This window comes from Phalacrocorax carbo, chromosome 2 (assembly GCF_963921805.1).
Source record: "Phalacrocorax carbo chromosome 2, bPhaCar2.1, whole genome shotgun sequence".
In the NCBI taxonomy this organism is placed as follows: domain Eukaryota; kingdom Metazoa; phylum Chordata; class Aves; order Suliformes; family Phalacrocoracidae; genus Phalacrocorax; species Phalacrocorax carbo.
The window spans coordinates 65,662,479-65,677,291 of record NC_087514.1 but is presented as its reverse complement, the minus strand read 5'-3'; the positions used below and the strand labels follow the sequence as shown (position 1 = coordinate 65,677,291).

At 41.8% G+C, this 14,813-nt stretch overlaps 1 protein-coding gene across 4 annotated transcripts in view; it reads left to right on the top strand.

Annotated features, from left to right (window-relative positions):
• The window catches only part of MBP (myelin basic protein), a 121,465-nt gene that overhangs the window by 88,486 nt on the left and 18,166 nt on the right, over positions 1–14,813 (top strand). For all 4 annotated transcript variants that reach the window (XM_064443131.1, XM_064443132.1, XM_064443129.1 and 1 more), the window contains exon 4: positions 11,822–12,252. In XM_064443131.1, the coding sequence (XP_064299201.1) occupies positions 11,822–12,252 (431 nt within the window). The remainder of the gene's footprint in view (positions 1–11,821; positions 12,253–14,813) is intronic.

The window sequence follows — 14,813 nt, the reverse complement described above, 5'->3', positions numbered from 1 at the left end:
GCCCATGTCATCCACCGCATTGATGCAGCTGGTGTTGTGGCTCTTGTCTCCACGGAGGTGTGAGCTTCTTCCACTGCTCATGTCTTGGATTGAGCTGGAGGCGTGAGTCACAACATGGTCATTGCATTGCCCCAGGACCCGGAGGTACTCGCATCTTCTGCCTCCTGGACACAGCTGGAGATGTGGGTCACAACATGGGCTTCTGCGTCCTGGCGGGTCAGGGAGCTGCTCTCACTGTTGGCATTGTGGGCAGAGGGTGGGAGGTGTGGGTCTTCACCTGGGCTTCTGCCTCCCACAGGGCACAGAGGTGCTCATATCTTTTTAGAGTAATAAATCAGTTTGAGATGTGACAAGCTCTGTGAGCAAATTCTGTGCAACTGGAAGAAACTCCTGCTCTCTGTTGCTCCTCTGACCTTTCACTGCAGAGGTAAGGTGAAAATTAATTCCGGAGTGAAGATAACATCAGACCAATAGTGTCTAACAGTTGTGGACTTGCTCTGACTGTAGAGAGCTGCAGTTCGGGCAGCTTGAACATCTCTACAGCTCCTTTTGGCTTTTCTTGAGTATTTTTTGTCAACTTCTGTAGAGCCAGATCTTCAATTTTGTCTTACATGTGCAAGAGTGCAACACAATGGGAAATGGTCTACAGGCTTATTTGTGCCCGGGTATTTCAGATATTTTTAGAAGTGTTGGTAAATACGTACTTTGTAGCCCAAATGTGTAATTTATAGGACTGTAGTGTATCTTGGTATTTTCTGGAAAAAATTTTCTTCTAAAAACTACCAAATTAACTGCAAATTCTCTGTAACACTGGTGACTCCCTGAGATCAAGTTGGGCTGTTTAAAGCTTCAATTCAGAATGCATTAACAGGGTATAATAGAGAAATCCAGAGATACAGCAATGTACACCTGAAGGCCGCATGAAAATTTCAAGTGTATTGATTACAGCATCCTGCAAGTAATTCACAGCTACCAAACACCCAGCTTGAGTTGTGCGCTATTCTCTCTAGGACTGCCACGTTCCTGTAATTTGCTTTTTTCCTGCGCCTGCTCTATACGAAGCTATCTTGGAAATCAAACTTCGAAGTTTTGTCCCCAAACCAGCCAATCGGCGCATTGTTTTGGGGGGAGTTACAAGCATTCATATTCATACAGTACTTCGGGCTATATTCACTACCATGAAGCGTTTCATTGGGGTTAGGTTTAGGTAGTTGGTCTCAGGAAAACTTAATACACGTGAACAGTATTATTCTGTAGGACTAAAATGCAGCTCATATAAATAGGGGCTTGTAGCCTTCTGCTGCAAGTAGTTTCCCTGTTGTCGCAATTGAAGTGTGTTTCTTAAAGGTAGTGTATTACAACTGTATTTTATTCTGCAGTCTGTACTTCCTAAATAATAATCTACCACTTTAGACACTTAAACCCTGGTCAAGAAAAAACAGCAATGTTATCAAGCCCTCCTTTGGAGAAGCTACTGGTGCTGTTTTCATGGCATCAGTATGTGATGGGGTTTTAACGGAAAGTATTCTACAGCTGGGGTTTTTCACGCTCTTTATCGTGCTCTGAGCAACTCCCTTTGAACCAGCTGGTTCAGTCACTGTCCTCACCTCACTCATTTCACTGTCATTTCTTTTTCTGCTGATTTTAAGGCGCTATTTCTCTGTGGTGTTATGAAAGAAATTGAACTGTAATATTGCGTACTCAGTTGCACTGACAGGATAGGTGGAAAATACAAAAGATAGTGGAAGTTGTGAAATCTGATGTAAGTGCTGTTCATTTTGTTGTGCTGTTACTTTGGGAGGGTGTGGGAGGTTTTGCAAACTCACAATTATTCAGGTTCAGTGTGATTGTAGCAGAAAAGGTTACTAATCAAGCAATCTTTGTTTAATATTAGTCACTTGGACAAATTTTAAAGACTACAAATGCTGATGGATCAAATAGGTGATTTAATTTTACTTCTTTAAGGACATGAAATTGTTCATTATAAATGATGCCCCAGCTCACTTTGATGTGGGAGGATCCTTTATGAGATATTCAGGATTAAAACAAACCTATATATTCTAGTAATACAAAGAAACACTTTTCTTTGAAACTGGTGGGTCGATAAAATTCTTGGGTTATGTTTTTAAAAAACTCTCTGCAGGCTGAGTGGAGAATTGCCAGATGCTTCTCATAGATTCCAAATTTCTGCCATAGCAAGTCCCACTGGTTTCAACCACAGGCTTTTTTGTTTTCTGTACTCTCCTTTGTAACCCTCAGCAATGGAGGCGATGCCAGAAGCTCTAGAAAACAAGGGAGACAGGCTGCGAGCCAGGCCTACACTGCTGCATTCCTCTGCAAGGGTAGGCCACCACGTGGGCTTCGTTTCAGCTCTTCATTGTAAATCAGTGGCACAGATAACCCAAGTGACCAACTCTAGGAAAACATGCAGAGTGCAAGGCAGTTAGTGCAATCAACTGGCTTGGTTTTAATTAAAATGTTGAGATGAAAAATTGTTTTCCCACAGGGGATATTTTTAACTTTTTTGAATGCCTCTTTTTACTTGCACGTTTCTTTACTTAAATAGGCTCACAAGCACGCAGCACTTTCACGCACCCTTGGGGCAAGTAACAATGTCCAGAGCTGTTTTCTTTTTGCTAGGGTTTGCGCCATGTGTTCCCAAATAGCTGGCTTTCTTTACATGTAGCTGGTCCATGCAGCTAGGTAAAGGCAGCAGATGGCTCAGTAGAAAACTCTTCTGCAAGACCTCAAAAGTTAGGAGTAACTGGTAGTTTTTTACAAAGATGCATCACTGAATTGCAGAAATATGTTTATAGCCTGTACTATAAAACCCTCTTAGCACAGGGGAAGAGGAGGAAATTAAGCTCAGTGCAGTGACAGACAACGTGTAACTTACGCCCCTCAGCTAATTTCTGGCATGCTGAATCTGGTGTGACTTTCAGAGTAGGTTTAAGACGGAAGGGTCTGTTGTACCTCTGGTTTTTAAGCCTCAGTGTCATCTGAAATGGGAGGACGCATAGAGTAGGTGTGCAGTTCCTATGGCTTGAAAGGCATTGCTGACTAGCTTGCTTTGGTCTCTTCCCTTTGACACGGCCAGAACGAACATGGCTATTTCAGCTGCTGCCACTACTCATTTTGCTACTTTAAGCATCTGTGTGAAGGGCTAAGTTTCTCCAGTAAGACAAGAGAGGAAAGAGGATACTTAAAGACATAAATAATGCAGGGGGTACAAGTTTGGGGGTGGTATGATGTTGGTTTTCCTCTATCAGGTCTAAAACCTGGCTCCCAGAGAGCAGCCCCTCACAGTGGGTAAGGGGGATGTTAATGCATTTCAACCACAGTAACCACATGTGCTTCCTGTTAATATCCAGACTTTGGGCACGGACTACAACATTGGGTTATTACTGCACAGACTGCAAGTGCTTTCTCATCTCTGACATGATGCAGATGCTAGGAGCTGCGTGTGCCTTGGTGAAAAGCCTGACAATACATCGGAGTTTTCCAGCAAGAGGGCCCCTGGTGATGGTATATCAAAAATCTCTGACACAGATAGCATTACTACTTTTTAGACAGTGATACTGTAAAACTTAGTTGCCTTCAGTTGAACATTAATGGTGAACACAAGCTGCAATGAATATACAGCGTATCTTTAGTTTTTATTTTATATTTGTTTTATCAAATCAAGCCTCTCAAATTATAAGTTTTCAGCAAAACTAAAAATTATGTGCTGTTTGCTAACTCACAAGATAAGACTTAGGCATGTTAATTAGAGTGTCACCATTCCAGCTAGATGTCACATTCCTGTCTGTTCTCATCTGGTTGTTGATTGATTGTGACGGTTTTACCAGGTAAGTTGAAAAAGTCAGTATAGTTACCCTACCAAATGAGGTACCATGAGGCAACAATACCCCACAGCACCAGCACCACCTGCTACAGGGATCCGTCTTCCAAAGGCTGTTAAGTGACAAGTACACCTTTGTTAGCTTTACTGCAGAGCGATGCTTAGGGGATGCATTTATCATGAAACCGGTACTCTTGTAAAAAGCAGTTGTTCACAGTTACAGGTTAAATGCTTTGTCTGAGACAATGAAGCCTCACAGAATTTAGAGGAAAGAAAAAAAAACCAAACCAACAAATCAAGCTGTTGATTACCCTACTGAACTTGCAAAATTAATACTTTTTTTTTTTAATCACTCCATAATCCAGCATTACTTGGTTGATGAACTTAATGTGTATTGGCTTCTATGTTGTGTTCATCGTCTAGCTTTTAAGCATTGTGTTCCTGAAATGAAAGAGGCAAACTTAAGAAAGCAGATAAGACACATGATATTTGCTGTTAAAGGACATATTTTACTGGTCAGGTTGCATGTAACTTTATAGTTTGCTTCAGTATAAATAGGACCCTGAAATAGTTGCTCCCATATTGAAAGAAGTGTATGTATTTTAACCAGGTTCTGGGAGACCCATGCAAATAGTACTGCTTGTACAAACAACATATACCCTGGGCCCAGTACTTAAAATCTAAAAGTCCTTTCTTGTCCCCCAAGCAGGGGGTTGATGACTTTGATTATCCTTGTGCAGATCATCAGTGACCATGTATAGTAAAGAAAGTTTCTGGCAGATCACATCTCTTGTTTCGGCAACCTTCAAGGTAAGCGACTTCAGAGGTAGATTTTTCCAGCTCTTCTTCCCAAGCTTTGAGAATTCTTTCTGGTTGCTAAGGGAAGTCCTGAAAACAGCACATCTCTGGATGGCAACCAGGCCTACTCTCTTGTGCACTGAGGGAGCTGAGAAGAAACTGTCAAGTCAGCTTGGAAGGTTAATTTTTTTTCTCAGTGTCAAAAGAACAGCAGCACTAGTGTTACAGACACCTTTGATGGGCAGCAAGTTTTTCATTGACTAGCCCCCTGGAAAGTAGGTTGCTAGTCATTTGAAGAGAGATTTTACTGGGTGTCTTACCTAGTAAGACATCTGCTTGTGAATTTATGACAAAGTATGTCAGATGTTTGAGGGTTTTTTTCAGCAGTTCTGGAATACATTTTAAGTTAGTATCAGAAGTGAAGTGAGAGGAACTGCACTTATTTTTTCATTCTGTAGTAATTAGTGTCTGAAAGAATTGTCATTCTACTGTGCAATTTGAATTTTTGTCGGACAGCATAGTTTTCTGCTAAAAAGTAGATATTCCTATTTTACCTGAGTGAACGTAGTATCTATTTCCTTCAAAGTATGAACATAAATAATACAGACATACTGTCACTCCTTTCTCCTGCTGAACCTGCAAAGACAGGTACTTCCATAATAGGATGCGAACTGGCCCTTCCCTTCTCTCCATCAAAACCTTTTTGTGTTTTTGTGCAAGCTCTGCTGCATGGCCAAGCTCTGCTTCTCTCATGGCCGTTCTTCAGCAGAAGTGGGCTGAGGAGGGATTGGAGAGGCGAGATCTTTCATGAGCCTGGAAGCAACTGTGCCAAGACTTAGGCATTAGTGAAGGCCTAGCAATTATTTGACCTATTGGTTTTCAGTCCGGCAGTAGCTCTCAGCCACCATAATGCTGCCTGCAGAGAACAGCTAAGAACTGGTATTCCACAAGGCATCAGGGGTTCAGGGAAAGCAGCATTTGTCAGGCTCTTCCTGGAAAATTTGAAGTGGATTTCATCTGGCCACAGCAACGCAGTCTAAATGTCAGCTCTAAAAACGTGTTGTGCCTTTACCAACAGCAGTGCAATCCTTTTCAGCAGGCTTAGCCAGGGATCTTTATTGACCCAAGATGTAGTACAGAACTAAACTCGGTCTTTTGTTCAACTTAGTTCAACAGAAGTAAATACAACTCTAGTAACAGATACTTATGAGCCTATACTGGGCCAGGTGGGGGTCTTCCACTTTTTACTATATTTTTAAGACTAAGGTTTATTGTAAGGAAAATTGTGCCAGAACAGACCCCTTATTCACTGCTCCATCAGATCAGTGTAGAAGTGTACTTGACTCATCAGTGGAATGGAAACACCTTCGCAACCTTTCATTCTTGTCTGGTAAGAGCCTTATACGCTCTGTAATGTCTAATGTATGTGGTGAGGGAGAAAAGTCAAAAGAATGCATGTTATGCTTAGCAGATGGCTTCTCATTTTTGTGGAGTTTTGGTCTACAGCTTGATTAGACCATAGGAAAAGCTGAGTTTCTTGTGCAGAAAAATATTCTTTCATCAGTTACTCTGAAGCTTTGGAGAAAATTTACCTCTTTTTCCGTAAAATTTATAAGCATTGGCAAGGAGGGAGGGAGAGCGAGCGAGCGAGCGAGCTGTAATAGAAATGGTCTCTTGGCTGGAGTGTTAAACTCATGTGAACCTGTATTTTAAGACACGCTGGCATTTCTCTCTGCATTCATTCTGCTAGCAAATGGGAAAAAATGTTTGTTTAAAGGCTAAATGCACCAGCAGATCAGTTCTAGTTGTGTCCAGAGCTATGACAAACTGTTTGTTTCACAATTATGCTGCATGCCATCTATTCCAAACAAAATATGTGTTAAAAAACCAGAAATATTTGTTCAAAAATTGATTTCCAGCAGTTTGACAAGCATCAGACAAGCCCAGTAATTAGATCTGGGAAGTGAAATGTCTGATGGCATGGTGCCTTCTAACCATATCAGTGAAGTTAGGCCGAGAGCCGTTTTTTGTCTGTAGAGTCTTAGCATAATGAGGATAAATCAAGCTTTGCAGTTCAGATGTAACAATGCAGGCATAATTCTTTCCTCCTTCTCCCCAAATATTTATGTAGTGGAGCCTAAATGCTGCAGTGTCTACTCCGTTCTGCTGTGAGCTGCGTTGTAGTAAAAGTCCAAACCAGGAGCTGGATTGTCCCTCTCACTGGGGCTCAAGGGTGAGAGTGGAACTGCCTCACGCATTTTCATGGGATAACTCCTGTATTTTTCTGAAGCCACTCAGCAAAGGACCAGGAGATCCGTAGGCTTGTTCGCTGAACCTTTCTCTGCACCAGTTTACTGGTTTGCACCCATTCTCTCACCCCCTTTTCTCCTTTTAGTCTCATCAGCACTGGCTGGAAGCCAGGACTGGCCTTTGTTTCTGGCAGACGACCTGTGCCGGTCTGCAGGATGAACAGCTTTTGCTACGCTGGCGGAAATTAAGTGTTAAATTGGTCTGATTTTGATTTGATCCTGGCTTTTGTAGTAGGTCAGGGTGTGTAATTACTGCTGCATGTTCAGACTTCTCATTTACATGCACACCCAAAGCTCCATTGCCCCATCTACTCAAGAACAGTTAGAGCTGGGAGAGGTGTGTGATAGTGCGGGAACAATGGAAGTGTGTGATTTCATGACAATATCCAAAGCTTAGAGTTGAATTGGAGCTTCCAGCGGTGCCTTATGCAATACTTCCTGCAAAACAGTTCCTTAAGGTCCTTTTTGTAGAGAACTTAACTGCGTAAAAAGGAAGGGCAAAATGTTCTGAAACAGTTGCCTTAACGCAGAGTTGGAACCCAGATATCCTCAACTGCCCCTCGTAGGTAGTAATGACAGATGTGCATTTTCTGTCCTTCTCATTCTTTCAAATGCCCTGATATTACCACAAATGTTATTAAAGCCACATGTTCCAGAAGAGTGGCTTTCAGCCTCTTAAATAATGCAAGGCAAACTATTACTAATAGATTGCACATATGCCTTACTACTACAGCTTACTGAAGATCTTGAAATCTTAGGTGTTAAAAAGCTGAGTGGTTTTTAGGTGTAATGTTTTGTTGTTCAAGTGACTAAAACCAGGTATGTCAATGCAAAATTCCAGAGGTTTTAACTAATATTTTAGTATCAGCATTTCAGTAAACGTACTGACACATAGTTGACTCAGAATTGAGAACTGTACTGCGTTATATTTAACTATCCAGTAGTTGTCCTATAAAAGAAATAGGACCCAAAAAGTAGAAAAGGGCAAATACGCGTTATATTTCATGTACTGAAGAGCACTGCTTTATAAATATACATGATTTAAGCTAAAATGAAAAATGAAAGGTCCCTAAAGTTAAAGTGAGAGAGCTTTCATCTTCATACCCTGAGAGAGGCCAAGAAAAAGGAAATTAGTAATCAGTCACAGCAATCTGTAGTTACTATAAAAAATATTAAATATTGGATGTTATAAATTTGATTAATGTAGTTCCCGGTGTTTGTAATGTGTGAATAATATTTAATTCTTAAGATCTTATACAAATATTTAAGCTGCTGTCATATATTTTTACAATCAATATTTTTAATATCCTGTGACTGTTGAACTAAGCCTCTCTTGAGGAGCCAAACTAGGGGAATGTGCGTCGGCTTTTATCAGCTTAATTTTCATCATTTATTTTACAGCATTTGTAGAGGGAGCGGCAATAAGAATGTGAGAGGAATTACAACTATCTTTAAGAAAGCAAGACTGGGAAGGGATGGGAAGAGATTAAAAACTTGTAATATTTTTTTAATTTACCACATTAAAACTCTTAGCTCAGCAACCTCTTTCTAGGTTGTCTTCTGTATGGAAGAAACTATGGACTTCTCTATACAGGAGGAGGGACTATCGCAGAGCAGCTCTACCAAGTGACCCATGAGAAGGGCATTTGTATCCAAGGGCTCTCCATCAGAGATTGTATAAAACAGGTTTCCATGGTCTTGACAGTAGCTATTGTTCGAGCCACTGGGCTGAGAGGTCCCAGCTAATTAGAGGCTTATGCAAAAGCATTATTTTGATTCTCAAGAAACGGAATAAACTATTAATGTCAAATTGAGCATTAAGGCACCGTGGGTTTGAAAATACTTATATGTGGCCCAACCCCTATTAAAGGCAATGAGGGGTTGGATTTATTATTGTTTCATTGAAAGCATCTTTGGAATTTCTATTTTGTTTCGTTAACAGACTGCTCAGAATTTTTGGTCCCTCTGTATTCATTCACTTTGGGAGTCACTGCGTACACAGGGAACAAATGGCTCTGACCAACAAGCATGGGGAAAACTGTGCCAGCGGCAGGCTCAAGAGCTGCTCGGAGCGAGGGGAAGCGGAAAGGTGGCGTTGCCTTCGGGAGCGGTCCTCAGCCGCGCCTGGAGCGCCACGTCCCTGCTCGGCGTCTGGCTTCCTCCTGCCGCTTCTGGGCTAGAGTGAGGATGTGCTTTTCTCCTGTTCTCACTTGCACAGCTTTGAATGGCTTTGTTCACTTAAATGTAAATAGGTGACACTTTAAGAGCCGCCTGGGAATGGCTATGGCAGTGCATTCTGCTGTACTTACTCTTTAAGCCATTTTTGAGGTTTTTTAAAAAAAAAAAAAAAAAAAAAAAAAGCCCAGAGACCTCTTCCTCTCTGGGCAGCTTTCTCTTGTACAAGCGATGTGGTATAGGAAGGGTACTCTTTAACAAGAGAGCTTCATCTTGCAGGGAGAAACAAAACCAAGATTATCAGTATCATTATATGCATCATATGCACAGCATTTATAATGGATTTTAACAGACGTCTAAATACTTGTTTCTAAATGAAAGAATAAGCATATGTTTACATGCTCCGTTAATTCTGGATATCCTTAAGATATTATTAAAGCAATCTGTCTCTCCAAATGCACTTGCAGACTTTGATTAGCTCAAATATTAACAATAGCTCTCTGCTATATATTTTTAAATATTAGAGAAGACTTAAGCATGCAGAAAATCTAGAGGAAGACTTAAATGTGTGCTTTCACTACTGAAATAAAGCATACAGAAAGATTTATACTTTATAGCTCACTGCGTATGCATTGGGAGAAGCTACTTTTGTGGCACAAATACCCCTCTTTGTCGCTTACCAATACCCGTATTCAGTGACACAAAGAACAACTGTTATAAAAAGTATCAGTATGCAGATGCTCCGGTGTTTTGTTAATGCATTTAATTAAACACAATAGCCCTTTTGTTTGTTTTTCTTTTTCTGTCCGTGAATGGATCTGTATTATGGTATAGAACCTAGGCTTAGAGTTGCTCTTTAAAATGTTTTACAGTTTTAGAACGTGTCGTATATCCATGTTAGCTCCTTTTTCTTTTGTTGGATTAAGAAAATTATTTGGGGGCTTTAATAGTTTCTCATAAGTTTGACAGTATCTTTTCAGGAAAACCAGAACGCCCAAGTTGCCAGCAAATATTCTCCTTTTCCCCACTGATGAGGTCTTCAGTGGTAATTAGCATTAGTTAAATAATTGTATTCCCCAGAAATCCTTTCAGATGTTTTAACCAAAGAAAATTTTCTTGAGGTTCCCCAATATTTCCTAGGTAGCTTTCAGAGAAGAAACAAACAAAAAAAAAGGTTGCACAGCAAAAACTGCACATTATGTTTTTCTATGGAAAAACTGTAGCAGACTGATTACAACAAATTGTAACCTAAGCACTGGCGTATATTTGCAGAAGCCATCATTACTGTCTTGTGTTGTTATCCATAAAATTATTCCAGAATTATTCTCAGCCTAGGAAGAGGTCTCTTTAGTGCCCCATGGGTGGGCGAAATCATATGAAATGACTGTGTCAAGTCTAAAATTGCTCTGCTCTGGTGGATCAGCAAAGCACTTGAGGCCAGAGTACTTTGAAAACCTAACGGCGTTTGCCAGATCCTGTCCTTCCCATGGCAACAAGGACCAAATCCAGTGGGGCTTTAATAAGGTAATTAGAAGACCCTAAAGGTAACATATGACTAACTGTAACTTACCTCTGAAATTTTGAAGTCCTGTTAACTCCAGAAATGTTTCTGACATGGAGTGAGTGCGTGGGAGGTGTCTGCTCTGAAGGTTGCTTCTCAAGCAGTGACCTACTAATATTCTTTAAGGTGTTCCTTGGGGGCAAGACAAATTCTGCAGTGGATGTGGTTTCCTTTAGAACAGTAGGAATAATGGTACAGACCACAAAAAACCCTCTATAAATCTTTTTGTCACCGATAGAGGAGCTACTACAGGTTAAGTTTGCTGCAACTGATTCTTTTCTAACGTTTTACCGTGTGCATGAGAACCCAACTGTGGAGACGGCAGCAGACATTTCACTTGCACCACGAGGAGTGTCTTGGCGCCTTTCTTGGCTAAAACCTCATCAGTTTCTGATAATTGTTCTTCTCACAAGCCCTAAGGGCAAACTGGACCATTTTGCTCTAGGCCTTCATCGTCAGAGCTAGAACATTGTATGCTGAGTGTCAGGATCACGCATGGAGAAAAACCACCATGGGAGGCCGAGCAGAAATTGCGGTTCAGTGTTCCCTGCTTTTTTGAAGGGAGGACAACTTAAATAGTGAAAAAACCCACCCCTCATTACACCTGTTTGATCGGTATTGAAGTTACAGTGTGGGACCCCAAATGGGGACAAAACCTTCAGTTACAAAAGGCCCGACATTGTGGGAGAGGGAACGTGCACTTGAGGCGGCGCAGGCCTGCAATGTCACTTTATTTTTTTTCCGTTTTGGAGAAAAACGGCACATCTTAGAATTGCAGTCTTCAAGGGAAAGTACGGGAATTCTGATCCGTTTGCTGAAAGCCTCCTGGTCAGTAACCCTTCCGTGTGAAGTTAGTTTCAGTTGTGCTTCAGACAACTTGCTGATCTACTTACAAATATGTTTAATGAAAAAACCACCTAGAACTACTGCAAATTCTGTGTGAGAACATCATCGTGGTTTCAGTTCCAAGAGAGCTTAATGTTCTTAAAGGCTGGTAGAGAACATAGTTTCATTACAACTGCACATATTACGGGTTTTGTATGAAATGAGCATCTCAAGGCGAGGGAGAGAAAGCAGCATTGTTCCAGGGCTGTTTTTCACAGGCCTGTATTCATATCTCATCCTTGTTGTTTGCAGGAGAGGCAGATGTGAACCAGAACAATGGGACCTCCACGAAGAGCCCAGCGGTGACAGACTCCAAAGGCACAGCAGACCCGAAGAATGCCTGGCCCGAGGCCAACCCAGCTGACACGACTGGTCGCCCCCACTTGATCCGCCTCTTTTCCCGAGATGCCCCAGGAAGAGAAGACAACACCTTCAAAGATCGGCCCTCAGAGTCAGACGAGCTACAGACCATCCAAGAGGACAGTGCAGCAGCTTCAGAGAATTCGGATTTGATGGCTTCACAAAAACGCTCCTCTTTCCGGCACGGATCAAAAATGGCATCTGCGAGCACTACAGACCATGCTAGACATGGATCTCCAAGGCACAGAGACTCGGGTCTACTTGACTCGCTGGGCAGATTCTTTGGAGGTGAAAGACACGTTCCCCGGCGGGGCTCGGGCAAGGTGAGCTCTGAGGAATAGAGAACTGCACAGCTACAGCAAAATAAAGTACAATTAAAAAGGAAGGGTGGGACTAAAGGAAGGTGTAACTGCTATAATGCAAGAGTTGACTTAGCCAGCAGGACGGTACTTGCAGATGTGTAATTTAATGCTTGGCTTTAAACTGAAAACAACAAAAAAAAGGCATAGCTCTGGGAAACAAGAGGAGCTATTCTGGGTAGTAGCGAGGAGTATTAGAAATCCAGGTGGCTCTAGAAACATTGCTGAGAGGAACTTTTATGAACATTTAATGTGGTGCATTGTATGCATTTGTATGCTGTGCCATTTAGAGAAACTTCAGTCTGCTTTTGTGTGTCGTTCTTAGATATTTGCAAAATGGAGCTGGATGAGAGCACTAAATGCAAGACAATCCCTAGATAGCTTGGCAGTCACTGAGGGACTGAGCTGGAAAGAGATGTTAGTAAAAGGAAAAGCGCCGTGGCCAGGCTCTCAGCCTGCTTGTGCGAGAGCGTGTTTTAAGATCCATTGATGGCATTGCTGAGGAGACGGCTTGACAGATATTATCTCGAACCCCAAGTGCACAAAATAGTCCAGCTGCTTTATTCTGTGCAAACTGAAGATTTCTGTTCCAAGCATTTCATATGAGAAATCGTGTAACAAACCATTTCTTCATGTAATTAATGAAAGGGTATTACTTGAATTCTTTCCCTTTCCAGGATTAAGCCGCCTCCTCTGATAAATTACGCAGATGGCACATTAGCTCGCTGCTGTTCAAGTGGCAAAGTTTAAGATCTTTTCACTGTACCCTTCGCCCTGTAAACGATAAGTGGAGCCTTGTGCTTGTGTGTTTACACACTGCGTAAGCGTTTGAGCTGAACTACTGTAGGACAGTAAAACCTTTGTTTTAGCTGAATATCTTGTTTGAGGTAGTTGCTGAAGTTGTGCGTTGCAGAAAGCAATGCTCCTAGTTGCTGGCTGGGTACGGATTTTTCAATAACCGCTGGCAACCTTTGCTGTCCGTTGCCCGGTTCTAACCTGTGATGCTCGCTGGGCTGGGTGAGCGCGTGCAGCTTTCCCGAGCTGGCCGTCTCGCAGCGTCGCACTGGGACGCGATACGCGCTACCCTGTGGTTTAAAACTGACGTGCGATGGTACGACCGCTGCAGGATGTCGGTGTGCTGCACAGCTCCGCGCTTGGAAGCACAACGTGTAATAGCCCTTCCCCAAAGAGGTGCAATGTTTAGGCCACTGGATGAAAAATACTCTAGGAACTTAAAACCAGAAGCTTCTCACACTTGGTAGCTGGTACTAAGTTAGTTGTGTATTTGGTCTTTTTGGTTCTCATGTTTACAAACTGGGGACTATGGTCTTTATGACAAAGACTCAGCAACTACGCGGGCGTTTCTGTAGGTACGTAACGTCCGTACATGCAACACGCAGTTGCTGTGAGGATGAAGAAAACCACTTTTTGTAAAACTTTTCAAAAGTTTCAGAGAACCACTTTCTGTTACTGCCAGTATCAGAGACTTTTCCCAACACTGCTATTTTCTGGAACCTGGTTGGCTAGCTCAACTCTTGCTGTCTTGTTCATATACTGTGTTTCTCAATAAAAACAGCACATGAAATGCGCTTTGTACACCAGGGAAACATTACCAAAAACGTAGATTCTGCATACAGAATATACAGAGGTATGTACGCTCTTGCTTAGCAATAAAACAAACAAACCAACTCACTTTTATTAGTGATGACTGAAAAAAATGGCTACAAGTTGTACACAGGTTCTGTATTTTTTGGCATGAACATGATTGCTATGATTCTCTGCAGCTCTCTGTAATTGTATATGAGGGGACAGGACACCATCTTTTTATCTCTGTTACTGTTCAGTAAACTGCTGGTCTGAAGCACTTAAATGTCTGCAAAACAGTAGAGAATTACAGACAATTCTAACTTTTTTTTATAACCTCGCCAAAGTAGTTATTTGGGGCTTGTTGTTGGTGTTGGTTTTTGGTTTGGGGTTTTTTTTTTTTTAAGAACAACTCCATAAAATGTTACAGGGTCCTGATTTGCAGATCTCAGCTGGAAGCACAGAGGACTTCTATTATCTTGGCAAAAGTCAGTCACAGTAGGACTTCCAGGGCCAAAGCATCTCCAGCGCCATTTCACACAATGATAATATTGGTGCATGAAAACGTGCCTGAGGAAGCTCTGTCATAGGAGGGTTTCAGTGTGGAAAATACTCAGCAAGTGCCACAGACAGTTGTTTCAGCCATTATTTTTTTAGCCTTTGAATCAATGCCTTTTGGTTTCTTTTGTATCAAGGAAGGGTTGTGGTGTCACTTATTTACACATGCGTGTGCAGAGGAGATCTAGATGGCCAATAGTCTTATTTGTGTTAAAACCTGCATAGCTGTAACTTGCTGAATTTTGTAGTGTCAGAGTACTGATAGATGCTGAAGGTGTTCATGGAAGAGCTGAAACAGAATAAAGCCCCCTGGCAGTTCTCCAGACTCCACTAAGTAAACAGGTCTTTGGTAAATAAGACCCCATGAAAAGCACCTTATAGGA